The 22,333-nt window shown below is 40.1% G+C and overlaps 1 protein-coding gene and 1 long non-coding RNA gene across 9 annotated transcripts in view; one reads left to right on the top strand and one right to left on the bottom strand.

Annotated features, from left to right (window-relative positions):
• FAM13C (family with sequence similarity 13 member C) overlaps positions 1 to 22,333 on the top strand; it is a 138,211-nt gene that overhangs the window by 4,655 nt on the left and 111,223 nt on the right. For all 8 annotated transcript variants that reach the window (XM_043925530.1, XM_043925532.1, XM_043925531.1 and 5 more), the window contains 2 exons: positions 5,305 to 5,361; positions 10,247 to 10,442. In XM_043925530.1, coding sequence (XP_043781465.1) covers positions 10,368 to 10,442 — 75 coding nt within the window. In that variant the 5' untranslated portion in view covers positions 5,305 to 5,361; positions 10,247 to 10,367. The remainder of the gene's footprint in view (positions 1 to 5,304; positions 5,362 to 10,246; positions 10,443 to 22,333) is intronic.
• On the bottom strand, positions 1,240 to 3,265 carry LOC122708851. Its single transcript, XR_006345332.1, has 2 exons — positions 3,159 to 3,265; positions 1,240 to 2,384 (listed from the first exon to the last, which is right to left on the bottom strand). It is a non-coding gene; the product is annotated as an uncharacterized LOC122708851 (long non-coding RNA).

The raw sequence follows: 22,333 nt of genomic DNA, 5'->3' as shown, positions 1-22,333 counted from the left end.
ATTCATGTATTATCTGGGCAACCACAAATTAAAAACTCTTGGACTTAGAATCTGGTTGATGAGAACCTCCAAGGAATCATTTGATAGAGGTGTCTTTACATTTTTACTGTGAACAGCACTAAAAAAAACATTTTATATTGCAGTCCAGCACACACATACATACATGATTTATTTAAACAAGTTTCGTGAAATAACACTTAGCCCTCACTATATTGACACTTTTTTTCTATTCTGTTTCTCTACCAATAATAAAAACAAAATGCTGGTAGCTGCTGTCTAATTTCAGGACCGTATAATTATTAACCGCGTATAATAGGTCACAATTTATAGTTTGAAAAACATTGTGCTAGAAGATGGTCAGTTTTGATATTTACGAAGATCATTAAAGAGATTGGTCTTTAAATTTCTTTATCAGAATAACATAGGAAGAGAATCTCATGCCTAGGACCAGTTGGGTACTTGATCTGAGTTGATTTTTTTCCCCCAGAGTTGGGATATCTGGATATGGGTTCCCACTGTGAAATCTAGTTTTATAATCGAGCCAGTATTGTGCATTTTCGGGGGGCTCTGGGGCAAGGACTCAGTAGAACAATCAGAAGATGTTAATTGAATAGAACTTGATGATCTTCACAGAAGCAAAGGAAAACCCAATTGAGCTTAAAGAGCTTGTGTATGTGCGCCCTGGAAGCCATAGAAAGATCTATCTCATTGCCATATCTACAACCTAGAAATTGTGTTTTCTTGGGTGATGGCTGGAGTTGTTCCGTAGCCCTTAAAATCTGATCAGCTAATTAGGTCTGGCCTGCTACTTCAGAAAGCATCTGCAACTTTGTATGTTCTAGTGTTGAGTTTCCATTTTTAACTAATTGTGCTTTGAGAAGAAAGATTAATAAATCAAATGAGGGGGATAAAATAAAAAGTTCTTACCAAATTCTTAAACAATAGGTATTGTTGAGCTCAAAGGTTGAACCTCTGTTTGAACCCTAGTTCTTTGGAAGCAACAATTCTCGATTTTTCTTCTTCATTAATCTTTCTACTTAGCTAGGTTGCTTTTATTGGGAAACATTTTAATTCACATTACAAAGTTCAAATGATCTATTAAAGCAGATGCCTCAAATAGTGGAGAACAAGATAGCATTTAGGAATTATTGTTTTCCATGAGGTGGACAGAGTGGGTTATTGGGACTTCAAAAATAAAAAAAAAAGGAAAAGCAAGGAAATTGATCCAAGGTTGCTAGAGTGGTTCATTTGCATGCTCTGGATCCATCCATGTCCCTCAGTGCTTGGCCTCTTTTTTATTTACATGTTTGCCTAGTTGTCCACCTATGGGGGGGGGGAGGGGCAACTAATTAGATATCATGAACAGGCTCAGAGGTTAGTAGGGAGATGTTCTATAGGCCATACATTTTATCATTCATACCTAACTGTCAGACAAACATTGTATATGTACTTTAAGCAGTACTCTTAAAGTCAGCAGTGCTAAACATCATGAGCAGCTATACTTGGTGACAACTTAGTGGAGAATTTTTCCATCCTGAACATTGGGGTTAAAAGTATGATTAGAAATAAAGCAATTACTTTCCATTAGAAGTCTCTGTTACCAAAATCAGTTGAATATTCTAGAAGTTTTTCTTTTTTGACAGAGAGAAGAACCAACTTTGCATCAGTTTACTGTTAGTAACAAAATCCATTTACCTAGTTAAAGTCAGTCTAATCTTAATCCTGACAACATACACATTTTTTTTTTCAAAATTCCTTTTTCACAAACTTTTTGTCACTTTCTAGATCCAGACAAATTTGTGCTGTAATTTTTCATATGGAAACAGACAACCGTAGGAAAAAATTATCATTTTTCCTCAATAAAAATATCTCCATTCTTTATACATTCTCTTTTTTGACAACATATATCCTACTTGCTTTACATACCAAAATGTTTCACTTATCATTTTTACATATGAGGACTCACCAAGAGTCCTCAACAGCAGTTGCAATTTTTAACCCTTGAAAGTTTTAACAAAACCAAGAAACAAGTGATTGAAATGTTACACCAGCATTTTCTGACTGCAAACTTAAGAACATTCTTCATAACTTCAAAAAAACCATACATTTTTTATAGCATAATTTTTCTTCAGTGGTACGACACATATGTTTAATAAACCCAAACATCTTTAGTTACCCTTTTGGTCTTACAAGAATACAAAAGTAGGTAATCAGTTTATGGAGTAGTCAGAATAGCCAAATTATCCGTTCAGTTTTAAAGCCTTTTTTCCTTTGCATAGTTAACCCAAGGCTGAAGATCAAGGCAAAGTGGACTGTGTTTGTATTTCAAGGACATGATAAATGTCACAAACTTTTTCTCAGGCGTATTTTTGTTTTCTCAGGATCTGAAAAAAAAATTATCAAGTTAGCTTTCCCTAACTGCATATGCAAAAAGAACCAGTTTTTTGAATTTCAGGGCTTTCCTCTTAATCTTCTTCAGATTCTGAAGAATACTGTAGCCATACATTGTCCAAAAAAAATCATCTTTCTTTTTTAGTCATAAATTCACAACTAAAATTTTTCTTAATGAATTGAACCTGAATTTCCCATTTTACATCAGGCAACAAGAATACCAATCACCACAGATGGAATATACACTCACACACCAAACAACAGATCCATCATAAACCTCTCTGAGAGTGACCAGTACAGAGTCCCAAACAAACACTTTACGAAGTCCCAAAACAAACGGTCCTCAATGGTAGTCAGATGTCAGAACCAATTGGCAAAATGCCCAAATGACACTCGGTGCTCACAAACAGTCCTCAGCGGTAGTCAGATGTCAGAACCAACTGGCAAGAATGCCCAAATAGCACTTCATGCTCACAAACGGTCCTCAGTGGCAGACAGACATCAGAACCATTGGCAAAAATGCCCAAATAGCAGTCAGTGCTCAAAAATGATCCTCAACATTAGACATATGTCAGAACCAACTGGCAAAATGCCCAAATAGCACCTCATGTCCCAAACAGTTCTCAACATCAGGCACACATCAGAACCAACTGTCAAGAATTTCCAAATAGCACTAGTGCTCACAAACAGTCCTCAACAGCAGTCAGAACCAATTGGCAAGCACTCACAAATGGGAATGTTGCCTGTGTGCGCACTGGTAGACTTACCCAGTCTTGGAGCTCGTCAGCTCAACCCAAATGCAAGTTTCCATTCCACCAAGAAAAGTGTAAGTTGGCAGCCAGTGCCAGTCAGGGGAGAAACAGGGAGGATCCTTAAAACAAATGGTTTCGGTTTTGGTTGTTTTCGGTACAGTTAATCTTCAGTTCCGGGGTGCTCATGTTCCCATTCCTTTGCGGTCAGTTCTCAGAATTGTGGCAGCTCAAGTCTTGGGTACAGTCTGGTCATCATGTAGTTAACTCCTCCACCTGGAGTTTTGGTATCTATGAGACAGCTCATAGGATATGGCTCAGAATATTATGTACAGCCCTTGAGAAAGAACTAAAGGTCCTTGTCTATGCTTAATGACTACCTTATTATTATTTAGTCTCCCTAGACTGTTTTCCTTTGTTTCAGCATTTCTCACTTCTCTGAGTAAACTTATTCTTTGATTAAGGTTTTTTACAGGCACAAGGCAGGCAGAAAACGTGGTGGTGGGGTGGGGGGGAGGGACCATATAGTCCTGCACCGTTTCATGATGACATAGAGGTGTGGGATTGTGAGGTGAGCGGGAGGGAGGTCCAAGAGGGCGGGGGTACATGTATGCACACAGCTGATTCACTTGTTGTACAGCAGAAACTAACACAACATTATAAAGCAATTATACTAAAAAAAAAAAAAAGTAGTGCTGCTCAAAGTGTGGGTTCACAAATTATAACTAGTCTGAGACAAGACCAGTACAGAAACAGGGAGCATGCTTTTAATAACTTTTATAAGAATTTGACATTCCTGTGACATTTTAACCAAATTATTTCTCCACAGTGGATTGGAAATAGAAAACCAACTGGTCAGTCCTGAATCCCAAAATTTTGAGAAGCACAGCTCCAGTGCCTAAGGCAGTACTTGGAAGGCAGTCAGTGCTCAGTAATGCTTGCTCAATTATTTCAGGCCCTTCCTGGTGGCTCAGACAGTAAAGAATCTACCTGCAAAGCAGGATACTTGGGATTGATCCCTGAGTCAGGAAAATTCCCTGGAGAAGGGAATAGCCACCCACTCCAGTATTCTTGCCTGGAGGAAGGAGTTTGGCACGCTACAGTCCGTGGGATCACAAAGAGTTGGACAAGACTGTGCGACTAGGCACACACACTTATTTCAGGGAACAGACTTGCTGAGGGGCCTGGGTTAATGATTTGATTCAAATATTTATTAAGTATCTACTCTGGGGTAACATTGTGGGCACTATGGCAGTATACCTAGAAAAAGACAGGATGGTATTTCTTTTCATGGAATTAACAACTAATTAAAAAGACCTCAGAGGTACAAAGAAACTACATAACAGCACTAGGCAAGAACTAGATGGTTACTAAAACCTCAGAATGAAAAGTAAACATTTAAGTACTAAGGTTAAAGTGGGAACATGGCATGTGGATGAACTTGGCAAGGAAAGTTCACAGAGCTTGTAAGGCTTGAGCAGTGAAGGCTGAGTAGGAGTTGAAGATAGAAAAAGCATTCCAGGTTGGAGCAGGGTGGGGTGAGGTTGGGTGGGATGGGGTGGGGAAGGCTGAGTACAGGAACAAAGTCTCCCTCATACACTGGGGTGAGACTGTGGTCCTCCTCAAGATGCCCTTAGGCAGTGTAGAACTCTGGAGATTTTTCAGTATGGAAAAGCCAAGAATTTTTCATAAGGTTATTTCATAAGTTTTGTGAAAAGGAAGGAGGTCAGGAAAGTCTGGAGGCCAGTGGAGCAAGCCAGATGGCAGCTGATGTGGTTTGGGACTGCCTAAGGCAGAAGAAATGCCAGGAGGCATGTAGCTGCATCCCTTTTGAGCCAACAACCATCTACAAGTCTTGGTGTCAGATGTTCCCTCAAGTGCTGTGAACACTTAGGTTGCTAAGGTCTTGTTAGTTGAGGTGATACAGAGAAGTGGATGAAAAAGGAGTGTTACCTCTGGTTCTAAGCATTTAAGCTCACATGATATGACAACATTGGTATCATTAATGGTAGACATCTGAGGAATTGACACTGGTTTGGGTGAGAGTGGTAAAGATTCTTCCTTTCTTTAGTTTCCTGTGCTAATCTTCAGATAATTCTAGAATATTGCTTCTTCTGCTTCAGGAGACAGTTGGATATGATGTGGTTTTATTTCCTCTCTTCAGGTGTGACGAAGACACAGTCTCTCTGCATGAAGATCAGACTGATTTCTCCAGTCTCAGGTAGGACCCACCATTGCCTGGTTCTTCATTATGAAGAACAGAAACCATCTGGTCTGGTGTCTTAACTCTCTTTGATTTCTAGTGATTTGTTCTCATGTCCTATTTCTTCTTATTAGCTCTTGAAGGAAGTTTTGTTCACTTTTGGATACCTGCTTAGCACTCAGGACAGTATCTTTTCTATGGAGAATGCTCAGTAAATGCCTATTGAATTAAACATTGATTAGTGCATCTAAATGTTCCCACTAAATGTTCCCATCATAGACTTTAAGGAAGAGGTTCTAGAATTATTCACCAAACATGGCTGTCTTGGTCATCAGGGGGTTCATGGTATGATGGCAAAATCTTAACATTAACCATTTCTCTTACAAGTTTGCTGTGTTCAAGCACTTTCACATACATTTCATTATTTAATCTTAACAGCCAAAAGGAAGCTGTTGTTTCCTTCCTCATCCGAGGTGGAAAAAACGAGACTCAGAGGGATTATAGCTCATCCGGAATAACACAGCTGTGATGAGGCAGAGTTTGGACTCTGGTACATGTGACACAAAAGCCCACTTGTTGGATGAGGAACATTTGTTGAAGGCCTTTGTTTCATACTTTTTTGTGTGCATCAGAAACCAGTGGAGACAGATATGGGATGTAGAAATACAAATCAGTCTCTGCTCCCAGGGGTTCAGTGCAACTGGAGGAGATAGACCAAAATATAGATGACGATGCTACAGTACATTAAGTGCTATTTTACTACAGGGAAACAGAAGACTCACTTAGAAGGACCAAATAGCTCAGTGAGGTTTCTCGGATGGATTCCTAAAGAAAATTACCTGTGGCACATGACTCCTTTTTTTTTTTTTTTTGGTGGAATATAAGGCCAAAAAACTATGATGCTACCAAGCAGAGGGAACAAATTACTGGCTAGCCAACAGAGGGCAGAGAGAATTCAAGTTGAAGCAAGCAGTTCAGGATGGCAGGAACCCTGAGAGCTGAGGAGGCCCGGAGTGGTAAGAAATAAAGTTCCAGAGATAAACGAAGACCTGATTACAGAAGGTTTAAGTACCCTGCAAAGGAGTTTGGAATTTATCCTGGAGGCATTGGAAAGACTAAAAATAGCCCTTCAGTTTTTTCTTTGCAAACAGCTACTCACCTTAGGCCCCAGGTAAGAGTAACAATAGCCCCCATTTATTGGACTGTGGTCTGGAGCCAACTTTCTTTGGTAGGCATTTCACAGAGACTCTACTACCTGTACTACTGTACTAGAGATGCATAGTATCTTATGGAGGAGGGCGCAGAGGTGAGGTGGTGTGGCTCAGGATGCATTTCTAACAAGTGGGAGGATCTTTTGGACTCCTGTTCTTTTTAGAACACCATGTTCATTCTCAATTATGGCTGACTGCAATAAGTGACATAAATTACATTACCTGTACTCTGGTTTGGGGATTCTGAGGAACCAGTAATAGGTTGGAAATGTATTCATAAAGACGACTTTTGTATTTATGTTTTATATTTGTATAATAAGAGAAAGATGCTTCCCCCTCCCCTCAACCTTCCTTGTTCTTCAAGTCAAGAATGACATTTACATCTTTTGGGTGCCTTGAAAATATGACATAAAAACAAAATTCAGGTTTTATTTCTAGGAAGCAGTCTATGAAAAGAGTCATTTTAGATTTGAAAAGTCACTTTTTTCTTATTCTTGAGTGTTCTAGAATTCTCCTTGAATGAGGAACATTTCAGTTCAGCTCAGTCATGTCCAACTCTCTGTGACCCCATGGACTGCAGCATGCCAGGCTTCCTGGTCCATCACCAACTCCTGGAGCTTGCTCAAACTCATGTCCATCCAGTTGGTGATGCCACCCAACCATCTCATCCTCTGTCATCCCCCTTCTCCTCCTGCCTTTAATCTTTCCCAGCATCAGGGTCTTTTCCAATGAGTTGGTTCTTCTCACCAGGTGGTCAAACGGTTGGAGTTTCAGCTTCAGCACCAGTCTTTCTAATGAATATTCAGGGCTGATTTCCCTTAGAATGGATTGGTTGGATCTCCTTAGAGTCCAAGGGACTCTCAAGAGTCTTTTCCAACACCACAGTTCAAAAGCATCAATTCTTCAGTGCTCAGCTTTCTTTATAGTCCAACTCTCACATCCATACATGACTATGGAAAAACCATAGCTTTGACTAGACAGACCTTTGTTGGCAATGTCTCTGCTCTTTAATATGCTGTCTAGGTTGGTAATAGTTTTTCTTCCAGGGAGCAAGCTTCTTTTAATTTCAAGGTTGTAGTCACCATCTGCAGTGATTTTGGAGCCCCCCAAAATAAAGTCTGCCATTGTTTCCCCATCTATTTGCCATGAAGTGATGAGACTGGATGCCATGATCTTAGATTTCTGAATGTTGAGTTTTAAGCCAACTTTTTCATTCTCCTCTTTCACTTTCCTCAGGAGGCTCTTTAGTTCCTCTTCACTTTCTGCCATAAGGGTGGTGTCATCTGCATATCTGAGGTTATTGATATTTCTCCTGGTGATCTTGATTCCAGTTTGTGCTTCATCCAGCCCAGCATTTCTCATGATGTACTCTGCATATAAGTTAAATAAGCAGGGTGACAAAATACAGCCTTGATGTGTTCCTTTCCCAATTTGGAACCAGTCTTTTGTTCCATATACAATTCTAACTGTTGCTTCTTGACCTGCATACAGATTTCTCAGGAGGCAGGTCAGGTGGTCTGGTATTCCATCTCTTTAAGAAACATTTAGGTTATGGTAAAAGCTGTTCTTCCTTCTTTTGTTGCTTACCCAAGAACATGGAGTATATACATGAGTAGTATTTGTCTGTCGTGTGAGACAGATATTTCAAATGAACTAGAGACATTTATTTCAAACTCATAGTTTGATACTGGTTTCCAAACCTATTAGTGACTTAGAATTTTTTTTAATTGTAAATGATATTAAGGGAAAATAGTAACCAGTGTTACTGGCAGGAGTCGCAGAGTCAGACACAACTGAGCGAGTGAACTGAACTGAACTAACACGAAGAATTATTTCGCCTGTTGGATTTTCCTTTACCAGATACTAAGTTTGTCCTGAGGCTTAAGTTTAACTCTTTCACATAATTTTATTTCCACATCTTGCCCAACTGCATGCACCCTGGCCATGCTCCAGACCTCCCACCCCCATGTTGTCTTTGCTCTTCTCCCAGGAACTAGCTGGACAGCTCATCCTCCTGGTAGCATTTTAATTAGTTTAATCTTTTATCTGTAAAAAGACATCCTGAGCAGCAGGCATAGCAATCTTTCATTTGCTAGTCTTTTCTCTTGGCTCAACGTATTCTTGAGTCATGAGGAAGTACTTCCATGAAGAAGTGTTTCCTAGCTGACCTTGCCAAAATCTCTTTTTATGGCTGTTTCTGGTCAGTGAGCACGAGAGGAAAGCACCCACAGGGGGAAGTGGCCAGTCCTACAGAATCACATGACCAATACCAAATTGCTGCCAGTGGGTTCAGGACAATGATATTGATCATATAAAGCAGGAGTCCCCAAAACCTCTGGGCCACAGACTGGCTCCCTGGCCTGTTAGGAACCCAGGCCACACAGCAGGAGGTGAGTGAGCAAGCATGACGCTTCATCTGCTGCTCAGTTCCCTAGTTCCCCATTGCTCACAGTACTGCCTGAGCCATCCCCCACCTTGTCCGTGGAAAAGTGGTTTTCCACAAAACTGGTCCCTGGTGCCAAAAATGTTGGGGACCGCTGATGGAAGGGGAATGCTCCATTTGGCCATGGTAGTTGCTGAATTCTAAAATACATCTAGATTTAAGAGGGACAAATGACTTAAGAGTGTTATTACATCACTGTGTTTGAGGAAATTGAAATGGCGGGATGATGTTGCATTGAATTTGATTGATGGGTGAACATGAACAGTGCTCTGCTAGTGCTGAGTATGTGCAGGTAATGCCAGCCCAATCAGTCTTCTCCAGCCATTTCACACCAACAGAACCAAGACACTTGGGTCTTTGGCTTTGCATTGAAAGTGTTGTTTAAATAGGTGGCTTGGTTGGGTGAAATTTGGCCCTTGTCTTATATTCTATTGAGGTTGTATGTATCTTATTAAAATAGATTCTAGTTAAACATTTTTTATAATTTATCTTTAATGAACTCATTAATCAGGCAGCATCGAGTCTTAGTTGTGGCATGTGGGATCTTAAGCTGTAACACGCAGACTCTCTAGTTGTGGTGTGTGGGCCCCAATTGCCTGGGCTCAGTAGTTACAGCTCAGAGCTCAGTTGCTCTGCCACATATGGGATCCTGGTTCTCTGATGAGAAATCAAACCTGTGTCCCCTGCTCTGCAAGGTGGACTCTCAACCACTGGATCTCCAGGGAAGCCCCTCTAGTTAAACTTTTAAATGCCTCTGAAAGTTGTAAGGAGATGATTGAACACTTGCCAGTGAGGAGCAAACATCAACACCTTGAGCCATGGACACAAGAGACTGAGGGCCCACTCCAGGTCTGAGTGAATTAGCCCTTCAGTTTGGCACCTTATTTAGTCACAGAGGTTTAGAGTCTTAATCTATAAAGTTGGGATGATCATAGCTAACTGGGATATGTCACATTATTATTGTGAAAGAAAAATATGACATATGTGAAACCATATTGAAGTGAAAAAAGGAAAGCAAATACGATAGCATGTACAAAGCTACAGCTACAGAAAATGTACCCTCTAGCAAAGACTGGAAGGGGGTGTGGCATGTTCTAAAAAGTGAAGTTCAGTCCCTCTGAAACAGTCTACACTAAAAAGTTTGCCGAGTACCATGTAAATGAACAGCAGTGGGTATCGCCAGCCTCTTTCCCAGGGCGGGTTATTAGAGTCTTCCGTGCTTTCTAAACCCAAGTCTTTCCTATTCTAGAGATGAAGACAATAAAGAAAATTACCCCGACGCCAGGCCTCCGCTAGAGGAGCCCGCGCCGCCGCCCAGTGAGCCGCAGCATGTAGAGCAGCCCCCACGGCTGGACGTGCTGCGCTCCACCATGGGCAACTTCAAGTCGCGGAAACCCAAGTCCATCTTCAAGGCGGAGAACGGGAGGAGCCACGGAGAGAGTCAGGTAGCAACCTCCATCTCCTTGGGCACCTTGGCCGGGCCGGGTGTGTCTCTGGCGAGAACATGGTTCTGGTGAAGTTCTGAGCGCATTATTTTGTAGGCAGTGATTAGCTTGACTTGTCATTGGGCACCGGCGAACCGGGACGCATGCGTGCTCCCCTTCCATGGGTATTAATAGCGCTGTGTGCTGGGCAGTTTGCTCATTAAGCGCCCTTTCAAACTGCTACTCTTAAATGCTGGACTTTGACATTGATTGAGAGGAGCTGCTACACTCTTTGCTGGGGAGAGTGGAGGAGGATCTCCAGTGATCTTCACTTACCCAGGACAGGAAACAATGGCCCCAAACTTGGAGACTCTTCTCAGCAGATCAAAAGTCCCAGGGTTATCTAGAGCCATTCTTTTTAGGCTGCAGTTTAGTGGCTTTGGAAAAACACTCAAGCAATGTATGTGCCTGTTTTAATGTGTGTGTAGAATCTGGTTCTTTGAGGTCAGCAAATATTTACATGTATGAATGAAGCATCTGTCCGACTTGATTCAAGTAATTCATTTTATCTACATACACATATTTGTTTATTTAGTTTTTTTTCTAGTTGTAGAGGGAGGTAGCAAAGAATATTATTTTTATAACTCTTAAAACCCCTCAAATAATTTATTCTCTCTTATAAAAAGAGATGAATACAACCCATTTTAATCTTACTGGGAGGTTAATGGTCCCAGCCTTAAGATTGTACTAGTAATGCACCTAACACAGTTTTGGAGACAAAAGTGCTTCATTAATGTGACCTTTGTTTTTTTGTTAACACTAAGCTATTGACATTGAATATGATGTGGGAGGCTCTCAGTGTAACACGTTAATTGTATAATAACTTGAAGTCCAGTCCTACCCAGCAAATAGGCACCAGGTGATCTCTGTTAGAACAACTTTGGCGGGGCAGTTTATTTCATCTTGTAATTTTCTTATTGGCCTTGTGATTTTTATCTCTCTCTTTTTTTTTTGGCATTGTGAACTCTTATTTAGTCAATTTTGCCATGAGATGAAATGCCCTCTGCATTCATGAAACTGTTGTGATTTTCTGAATTTGAGTTGAGTTGCAGGGCAAGGTTAAGTGTGAAATACCATTGGAGTTATGATGAACTTGAGACCCTGCCTACTGCTGAGCACACCCACCACTTGTTTGTTTAGGAGTGTGATGCTGCGGAGGACACAGGTGCTCAAAGGGCTGCTGGCAGAGTCTGGGTCTGGGTAACCTCCGACCTTGAATCTCCTACTAAGGATCACCTTCAACACTGTGGGCTTTGAGTAACCAGCCATCTCTCCTTGAATGCCCTCTTTCTTGTCATCCTATAGTCTGGCCTGGTAGAAATTACCCAGTCGTCACTTGTAATAAAGTGCTAATGGCACAAGTCATTCCAAGTTTGTTGCTTATGCACAGGAAGATTCTAGGAGAAAGAGAGACTTGTGTAGTCTTCTCTGATAATACAGCATTGGAATCCTGGACTGCAGGTAAAATTTCCAATTCATTCCTAAGATCTCTGTGTACACAATGAGATTTTTACCCCCCTAACGACTAAGAGAACGTCAGTAATATAATTTTAGGTCTCCCATATTTTAGAGGAACTTGAAACAGATTTCGTTCTTCCCATTTACTTTGGAGAGATACATTTAACATTGGTTGAATACTGATCAAGAACTGAGCATCAATAAATAATATTATTAATAAAATCAGCTAACACCTATTTAAGCATTTACTGTGTTCCAGGCGTGTACCATGTTTACGACAGTCCCATGAAATGGTTATTATTATCTTTTTGTACAAATGGAAAAACAAAAGTTTAGAGGCATTACATAACCTCTTGAGTCAGATTTGGAAGAACTTGAGTGGAAACTCTTTTCCATAAAAGCACAATGTTCCTAACAAGAGATACCCAGAACTTCCAAGTATGAGTCTAGCAATTTACTTACCCCCTTTTTATATAAAACCTGTTATTTTACTCTGAATTTTTTTCCTTTTGGTGATATATTGTACTCCTAAGCAATAATTAGTTATTGAGAAAGGATTACTTTGGAGAGACTTTTGTAAGTTTGTTTTTCTTCCCTGTCTGAAAGCTTTCTGATGTTGGTCACATAAGCTAGACAAACATTGTTTGAGTGAGTGTTTTTCTTCCCTGCCTGAAAGCTTTCTGATTTTGGTCACATGAGCTAGACAAACATTGAGTGAGTGTTAGGTCCACTAGAACTTAGGCTCCTTGAGGTCAGTGAGTCAGTCTTTCTTGTCTATCTTTGGATCTCTGGCACTCAGTTACTCAGTATTATTCCCTGAATGACACACAGCTGTTTGTACACATACACACACACACACACACACACACACACACACACACACACACGTGGGGCTTCCCGCTAATGGTAAAGAACCCACCTGCCAATGCAAGAGACATAAGAGATGGGAGTCAATCCCTGGGTTGGGAAGATCCCCTGGAGGAGGGCACAGTGACCCACTCCAGTATTTTTGCCTGGAGAATCCCATGGACAGAGGAGCCTGGTGGGCTACAGTCCATAGGGTTGCAAAGAGTCAGACATGACTAAATCAACTTAGCATGCACACTTACACACACACACACATATATTTCATGTATGTAATTACATAAATAATTTTTTGTAAAATGGTATATATATATTTTTCTATAAAATGGCATTATATCTTTATTCAGTAATAAAAAGTCATGTTTCAAAAGAGGATATAATCATGTCTCTTACACAGATATGAAATAGAGATGTGTCAAAATTTTTATTTAATCATGAATTAATGAGGAAATCAATGAGATATTTACAACCAGTTTAAAACAGAATGCAAAGTATTGCATATTTATAGTCTGACAAGGATTGCTGAGGTAAATTTATAGATGCACACAGAATTGGCAAAATTTGCAATATCTGTAGGGTGATAATCAACTGCTTTTCTGTGATCACAATTTACATTTCTATGGAGAGAAATTATTTGCATTCTACAAGCTAATCTTTGTCTTTGTAACCTTGTAAAATAGCCTAGATATAGGCAAAAAACAAAAAAAAACCCAAAAAAAACAGATTATCCAGATGGATGAGCTAGCCAGAATATCCACTAAATTTCAAAGTCTTTTATAATTTTTCCTTATATTCTCTCCCTCCTTCCCTCTCTCCTTCTTCCTTGTGATCATAATAATATCAAAGAAAGATTAACCTCGATCATAAGGTAAGCCTAGTCTCATTAGGTATGGCCTTATTATTTACCAATGTGTAGCAAAAGTGTTAATTTACCACATTTCTAGTTTTTCTAGTGGTAAAAAATCCACCTGCAATGCAGGAGACCCTGGTTCGATTCCTGGGTTGGGAAGATCCGCTGGAGAAAGAAAAGGCTACCCACTCCAGTATTCTGGCCTGGAGAATTCCATGGACTGTATAGTTGATGGGGTTGCAAAGAGTCAGACATGACTGAGCCACTTGCACTTTTGCTTTCACTCTCACTTAGGTTTTCTTACATACTTTGCAAAATCTAGAGACATAGTTTTTAATAATTACAAAATTCTCTTTGGAGGTTTTCATAAGGAAGCTCAGATTGGACTTTTAATGCCTCTATTATTTGCATTCCTAAGGCAAGGAAATCAAGTTCAACAAATTCCTTCCACCTTATTTCACTTGCAGTACTTATCCATTTGTGTAAGTTCCTCTTTTACTGAAGTCCCCAAAGTAACTAGGTTCCTTGCCTGCCAGGAAGTGATGGTACTTAACCACCTGTAAGGCTGGATCTTGTAAACTGGATAGCAGGGTAGTTATCCTAAGAGCCCTTTGTAGGTATTGACTTCATAATAAAGCCACATCAGTTCCTGCCTGATCCGAGGAGCATCAATCTCAATATGACATTCTAGGCAAGATGTTATTTAGGTAGTAGAGTTCTCCAATTATATTCTGGTAAAAAGGAAGACATTATTATTGAATATGTAAAATAACTCTTTTGCCATTGAAAGTTAAGGACATTTGGTATCAGTTTCTGAACTATGGGAGTCAGTAAGACTCAAATTTCATTTTTAAATATTTCAACTTATATAAAAAATGGTTTTTAAATGTAGGTTTTATTATTGTTCGGGTATAAGGAAGCCTATAGAACAAACCATGACTGCCATTTGGAAAGGTTCGTATTCATAGTTCTTAAGGAGACAGGCATGCCCTGTCATGCCAGGCCATGTAGGAAAGCACTAAAATTGGTCAGGAGGAAGATGGGGCAAGGGGACAGCATGGGCAGGAGACTTCATTATTGTTTTTATTGGAAAAACAAGGCAAGGCAGAGTAAGCAATCTTTAAATTGGCTGGTTTGAATAATTTCAGTGGACTCCAAAGTATAGGAATTCTTTCTAGTGGTCTGGTACCGGGCTCTGGGTTACTTAGGACAGAGGAATATTACATCTTAGAACACATGAAGCAGATAGAAGAGGAAGTTGAGAGTATGAACTCTGGATTGTCAGTTTGAATATGAAAGGCACACTCTGGGGCAAGTCACTTGTTATGCTTGCTACACCTAAGAATTGGTAAGTCCTAGGAGAGACTTTTCCCAGTCATTGTGGCCCCAAATGCCAGAGCAACAAGAATACAGAAAATAATCGAAAACAGTTCATACAGTTCAGTTCAATTCAGTCACTCAGTCGTGTCTGGCTCTTTGCGACCCCATGGACTGCAGCATGCCAGGCTTCCTTGCCTGTCACCAACTCCCAGAGTTTGCTCAAACTCATGTCCATTGAGTCGGTGATGCCATCCAACCATCTCTACCTCTGTTGTTCCATTCTCCTGCCTTCAATCTTTCCGAGCATCAGAGTCTTTTCCAATGAGTCAGTTCTTCCCATCAGGTGGCCAAAGTATTGGAGTTTCAGCTTCAGCATCAGTCCTTCCAATGAATATTCAGGACTGATTTCCTTTAGGATTGACTGGTTGGATTTCCTTGCAGTCCAAGGTACTCTCAGGAATCTTCTTCAGCACCACAGTTCAAAAACATCTATTCTTCAGCACTAGGCTTTCTTTATAGTCCACCTCTCACATCCATACATGAAGACTGGAAAAACCGTAGCTTTAACTATATGGACCTTTGTTGGCAAACTAATGTCTCTGCTTTTTAATATGCTGTTTAGGTTGGTCATAGCTTTGCTTCCAAGGAGCAAACGTCTTTTAATTTCATGGCTTCAGTCACCATCTGCAGTGTTTTTGGAACCCCAAAAATAAAAAAATAAAGTCAGCCACTGTTTCTACTGTTTCCCCATCTATTTTCCATGAAATGATGGGACCGGATGCCGTGATCTTTGTTTTCTGAATGTTGAGCTTTAAGCCAACTTTTGCACTCTCCTCTTTCACTTTCTTCAAGAGGCTCTTTAGTTCTTCTTCGCTGTCTGCCATAAGGGTGGTGTCATCTGCATGTCTGAGGTTATTGATATTACTCCCGGCCATCTTGATTCCAGCTTGTGCTTCATCCAGTCTGGCATTTCTCAAGGTATACGCTGCATAGAAGTTAAATGAGCAGGGTGACAATATACAGCCTTGATGTACTCCTTTCCTGATTTGGAACCAGTCTGTTGTTCCATGTCAAGTTCTAACTGTTGCTTCTTGACCTGCATACAGATTTCTCAGGAGGCAGGTCAGATGGTCTGGTATTCCAGAATGGTCCAACTCTCACATCCACATGACTACTGGAAAAACCATAGCTTTGACTAGACAGACCTTTGTTGGCAAAGTAATATCTCTGCTTTATAATATGCTGTCTAGGCTGGTCATATCTTTTCTTCCAACGAGCAAGTGTCTTTTAATTTCATGGCTGCAGTCACCATCTGCAGTGATTTTGGAGCCCCCAAAAATAGCATCTGTAACTGTTTCCCCGTCTATTTGCCATAAAGTGATGGGACTAGATGCCATGATCTAAGTTTTCTGAATGTTGAGTTTTAAGCCAACTTTTTCACTCTCCTCTTTCACTTTCCTCCAGGGGCTCTTTAGTTCTTTGCTTTCTGCCACAGGTGTGGTGTCATCTGTGTATCTCAGGTTATTGATATTTTTCCCAGCAATCTTGATTCCAGCTTGTGCTTCATCCAGTCCAGCATTTCTCATCAACAGAAAATTGGATTAAAGATTTACTGAGCATGGCCCCGCCCATCAGAACAAGACCCAGTTTTCCCCACAGTCAGCCTCTCCCATCAGGAAGCTTCCATAAGCTTCTTATCCTTATCTGTCAGAGGGCAGACACAATGAAAACCACAATCACAGAAAACTAATCAAATTGATCACATGAAGTACAGTCTTGTCTAACTCAATGAAACTATGAGCCATGATGAGTAGGGTCATCCAAGGTCAACTGGTCATAGTGGAGAGTTCTGACAAAACGTGGTCCACTGGAGAAGGGAATGGCAAACCACTTCAATATTCTTTCCTTGAGAACCCATGAACAGTATGAAAAGGCAAAAGGATAGGACACTGAAAGATGAACTCCCCAGGTTGGTAGGTGCCCAATATGCTACTGAAGAAGAGTAGAGAAATAGCTCCAGAAAGAATGAAGAGATGGAGCCAAAGTCAAAAAACATCCAGTTACGGATGTGACTGGTGATGGAAGTTGTCTGATGCTGTACACAACAGTATTGCATAGGAACCTGGAATGTTAGGTCCATGAATCAAGGTAAAGTGGAAATGGTCAAACATGAGATAGCAGGAGTGAACATCCACATTTTAGGAATCAGGTCCATCTAGTCAAGGCTATGGTTTTTCCATTGGTCATGTATGGATGTGAGAGTTGGACTGTGAAGAAAGCTGAGCACCGAAAAATTGATGCTTTTGAACTGTGGTGTTGGAGACGACTCTTGAGAGTCCCTTGGACTGCAAGGAGATCCAACCAGTCCATCCTAAAGCAGATCAGTCCTGGGTGTTCATTGGAAGGCCTGATGCTGAAGCTGAAACTCCAATACTTTGGCCACCTGATGCGAAGAGTTGACTCATTGGAAAAGACCCTGATGCTGGGAGGGATTGGGGGCAGAAGGAGAAGTGGGTGACAGAGAATGAGATGGCTGGATGGCATCACCAACTCGATGGGCATGAGTTTGAGTAAACTCCGGGAGTTGGTGATGGACAGGGAGGCCTGGTATGCTGCGATTCATGGTGTCACAAAGAGTCAGACATGACTGAGTGACTGAACTGAACTGAACTGAACTGAACTAAAATGGACTGGGATGGATGAATTTAATTCAGATGACCATTATATTTACTTCTGTGGGCAACAATCCCTTAGGAGAAATGGAGTAGACCTCATAGTCAACAAGAGTCCAGAATGCAGTACTTGGATGCAATCTCAAAAATGACAGAATGATCCCTGTTTGTTTCCAAGGCAAACCATTCACTGTCACAGTAATCCAAATATATTCTCCAACGAGTAATGCTGAAAAAGCTGAAGTTGAATGGTTCTGTGAAGACCTACAAGACCTTTTAGAACTAACACTTCCCAAAGATGTCCTTTTCATCATAGGGGACTGGAATGCAAAAGTAAGAAGTCAAGAAATATCTGGAGTAACAGGCAAGTTTGGCTTTGAAGTACAAAAAGAAGCAGGGCAAAGGCTAACAGAGTTTTGCCAGGAGAACACACTGGTCATAGCAAACACCCTCTTCGAGCAACACAGGAGACTGCTCTACACATGGACATGACCAGATGGTCAATACTGAAATCTGATTGATTATATTGTTTGCAGCCAAAGATGGAGAAGCTCTATACAGTCAGCAAAAACAAGACCAGGAGCTGACTCTGGCTAGATCATTAACTCCTTATTGCCAAATTCAGACTTAAATTGAAAAAAGTAGAAAAACCACTAGACCATTCAGGTATGGCCTAAATCAAATCCCTTACGATTATACAGTGCAAGTGGCAAATAGATTCAAGGGATTAGATCGGATAGCCAGAGTGCCTGAAGAACTATAGACAGAGGTTCATGACATTGTATAGGAGGCAGTGATCAAGACCATCTGCAAGGAAAAGAAATGCAAAATTGCAAAATGGTTGTCTGAGGAGGCCTTACAAATAGCTGAGAAAAGATGAGAAGTGAAGGGCAAAGGAGGAAAAGAAAGATGTAACCATCTGAATGCAGAGTTCCAAAGAATAGCAAGGAGGCATAAGAAAGCCTTCCTCAGTAATCAATGCAAAGAAACAGAGGAAAACAATAAAATAGGACTGACTAGAGATATCTTCAAGAAGATTAGAAATACCAAGGGAACATTTCATGCAAAGATAGGCACAATAAAATTCATACAAGAATCTTCTAAATTGTATCAGAAAAAAGTAGTTGAAGTATAAAGAGCAGGGACTTTCTTATAGATACAGAAGATAGACCATTTAAAGAACATTATTTCAGGGGACTTCCCTAGGAGACCAGTGGTTAAGACTCCGTGTTTCCAATGCAGATGTCACAGGTGTGATCTCTGGTCGGGAAACTAAGATCCCACATCCCTATGAGTGTGGCCAAATAAATAAAGAAAGAAATAGCCTATTCCCAAACTCCTTAAAACAATGACAACAACAGTAAAGCAATATTGTAAAATTTCACTTATCAGTCCATTTAGTATGGACTCTAATTAATTCTTGTTCCACTTGATCCTGGGTTAGCAGTAGCATGAAATTGTTTGCTTCTGGACTAAAAATCTGTAAGTCTTGACTCAGCCCACTGGTGTCATTAAACACCTGTATCCAAGAGTCTGTTCTTTGAAATGTCAATTATTTAAAATATCTGGACTTTTACCACAGGACTCTTGAGAGCATTCTTCTTTGCTGAAGACACAAACCCTGGCCTGAACCTGGTAATAGAACTTTCAGGAAAGTATCTGAGGAAAACAAACATCTGTAGATAATAGAAACTGAAAGTGATTTTGGTTAATTTACTGCTAGTAATTTTCAAATGTGAAAAGTCTGATGACAGTTCATAATAAACGTGGTGCATAATGTGACATGGAAAGCAAGGTAATAAAATCATTCCCCTCAAGTTAGAATGTTTTAAAAGATAATAAATAAAGCTATTTTTTTTTTAAAAAGAACTCAGAGAGTTTACTTCTGGTTTTACAAAAATGGAGGAATAGAATACTTACAGTGAAAAAACCTTGAAATATAGCATAATAATCCTATTAGAAGATGTCAAGAATATCAAGTAAAAAATTCATTAAGTCTGGTGTGGGTCTTAGACATCTGCATTATTATTAAACTCCACAGACAAGTCTGTTGTACATCCCTGATTGAAAACCACTGGCCATGATGTTGCTGAATTCAAATGAAAGAAAGAAGGCTGTGGTCAAGTCTATGTTTTAAATAATAGCCACAATTATCACTGATAGTATTAGAGTATTGCTATCTAATATCTTCAGGTGAAGCTCCACAGGATTGGAGCAAATATACAAGAATCTGATAGAGCTATGAATTTCATAAGAGTTTTGCTCAAAGGGTAAATGAACCATCAACTGCATTTAGAATCCACTGTGGTAGAGAGAGTAGTTCTGTTCGTAAAGTTGGGGTTTATGTGGGGAATTTGAGCTTGTGCTACAAATCCTGCTTGATGCTTGTTGACATCAAAGCACAGTTCTAACTGGTCTGTTATGAGAGCATAATTCCCCAAAAGTACCTGTGAAGATCTATTGGACACAACTGTCATAACTTAGAAGCAACCATCTTTGAAGCTGAAGGTTTAGCTATTGCCGTTATGGGTTCTCTTGTCATAATGTTTGTATTCAGGACCCCAAAGTGGATCTTCAGTCTGATTCTAATCATGTTAGGAATGAGGGCATAGGCAAGGGAGAAAAGGTCAGATAGGAACCATTGAAAATTTTGCTTGTTGTTACATTTCTCATCAACCTCAAAGTCAGAATCAGAAATTGCACTTATAGAGGGTCAGAGTCAGTCTTACTTAGAGCAACTTTCCTTTAATTTCTGGAGTATCAGAATCTGAGGTTTTGTGTGTATGTCTGAATGTGATTCCAGTTTTGCATTCACTATGAATGATTTAAAAGAGAAGGGCTTTTAGGCGTATTTGCTGATTCAGCAAATGTCCAGGAACCAGAAGGGCAATTCAAGAATGTCCTCAAATAAATTAAGACATTTAATATCTCAGCATAATAAAAGTCACTTATGACAAAGCCACAGCCAACAGAATACTAAACGATAAAAAGCTGAAAGCTTTCCCACTAAATTATGGAACAAGACAAAGATGCCCACTCTCACCACTTCTATTCAATATAGTTTTGGAAGTACTAGTCACAGCAGTCAGACAAGAAAAAGAAATAAAATTATCCAAGTTGGAAGGGAAGAGGTAAAATTATCATTATATACAAATGACATGATATTCTGTGTATGCATGCATGTTCAGTCACTAAGTCATGTCTGACTCTTTGCAGCCCCATTGACTGTAGGCCACCAGGCTCCTCTGTCTCTGGGAATTCCCAGGCAAGAATAATAGAGTGGGTTGCCATTTCCTTCTCTAAGGGATATTCCCAACCCAGGGTTTGAACCCATGTCTTCTGCATTGACAGGCAGGTTCTTTACCACTGAGTCATCAGGGAAGCCCAGTATTCTGTATAGGATACCCTAAAATTGCCACACAAATGCTATTAGAACTGATAAATGAACTCAGCAAGACAGCAGGTACAAGATTCATATACCCAAATCTGTTGCATTTCTTTACACTAACAATGAAATATGCAAAAGTGAAAAAAAAAATCCCATTTAAAATCACATTAAAAAATACCTCAGAATAAATCTAACCAAGGAGGTTAAAGACTTAGATGCTGAAAACTATAAACCATTCATAAAGAAAATCAAAGATGGAAATGGAAAGATAGAAAGATATCCCATGCTTTTGGATTTGAAGAATTAATATTGTTAAAATGGACTTACTTCCCAAAGCAATCCACACATTTAAAGTGACTCCTATCAAATTGAGTGACATTTTTCACAGAATAAGAACAAATAATCCTAAAGATTTTATGGAACCATAGAAGACCCAGAATTGCCAAAGCAATCCTGAGGAAAAAAGAACAAAGCTGGACTCATAACTCTTCCAGACTTAAGATAATACTGCAAACTTACAGTAATCAAATGAAGTGAAAGTTGCTAAGTCATGTCCAACTCTTTGCGACCCCATGGACTATACAGTCCATGGACTTCTCCAGGCTAGAATACCGGAGTGGATAGCCATTCCCTTCTCCAGGGATCTTCCCAATCCAGGGATCAAACACAGGTTTCCAGCATTGCAGGTGGATTCTTTACCAGCTGAGCCACTAGGGAAGCCCAAGAGTACTGGAGTGGGTAGGCTATCCCTTCTCCAGCAGATCTTCCCAACCCAGGAATCAAACCGAGGTCTCCTGCATTACAGGCAGATTCTTTACCAGCTGAGCTACCAGGGAATCCCCCAACACTAATCAAAATGGGGCGGTATTGGCACAAAATCAGACATATGGATGAGAATAGAAAGCCCATAAATAAACCCACTCACCTATGGTTAATTGATCTTTGACAAAGGAGGCAAGAATATACAATGGAGAAAAGACTGTTTGGCAAGTAGTGTTGGGAAAGCTAAACAGCTGCCTGTGAATCAGTGAAGTTGGAACACTCACTCACACCTTATACAAAAGTAAACTCAAACTGACTTAAAGGCTTAAATGTAAGACATGACACCATTAAACTCCTATAAGGGAACATAGGCAAAATATGTTCTGACATAAATTGTAGCAATATTTTCTTAGATCAGTCTCCCAAGACAATAGAAATAAAAGGAAAAATAAATGGGACCTAATCAAACTTAAAAGCTTTTGCACAACAAAGGAAACCATAAACAAAACAGAAAGACAACCAAGGACTGGGAGAAAAT

Source organism: Cervus elaphus, chromosome 15 (genome assembly GCF_910594005.1).
Source record: "Cervus elaphus chromosome 15, mCerEla1.1, whole genome shotgun sequence".
Lineage (NCBI taxonomy): Eukaryota > Metazoa > Chordata > Mammalia > Artiodactyla > Cervidae > Cervus > Cervus elaphus.
This window is presented reverse-complemented; position numbering and strand designations above follow the sequence as displayed.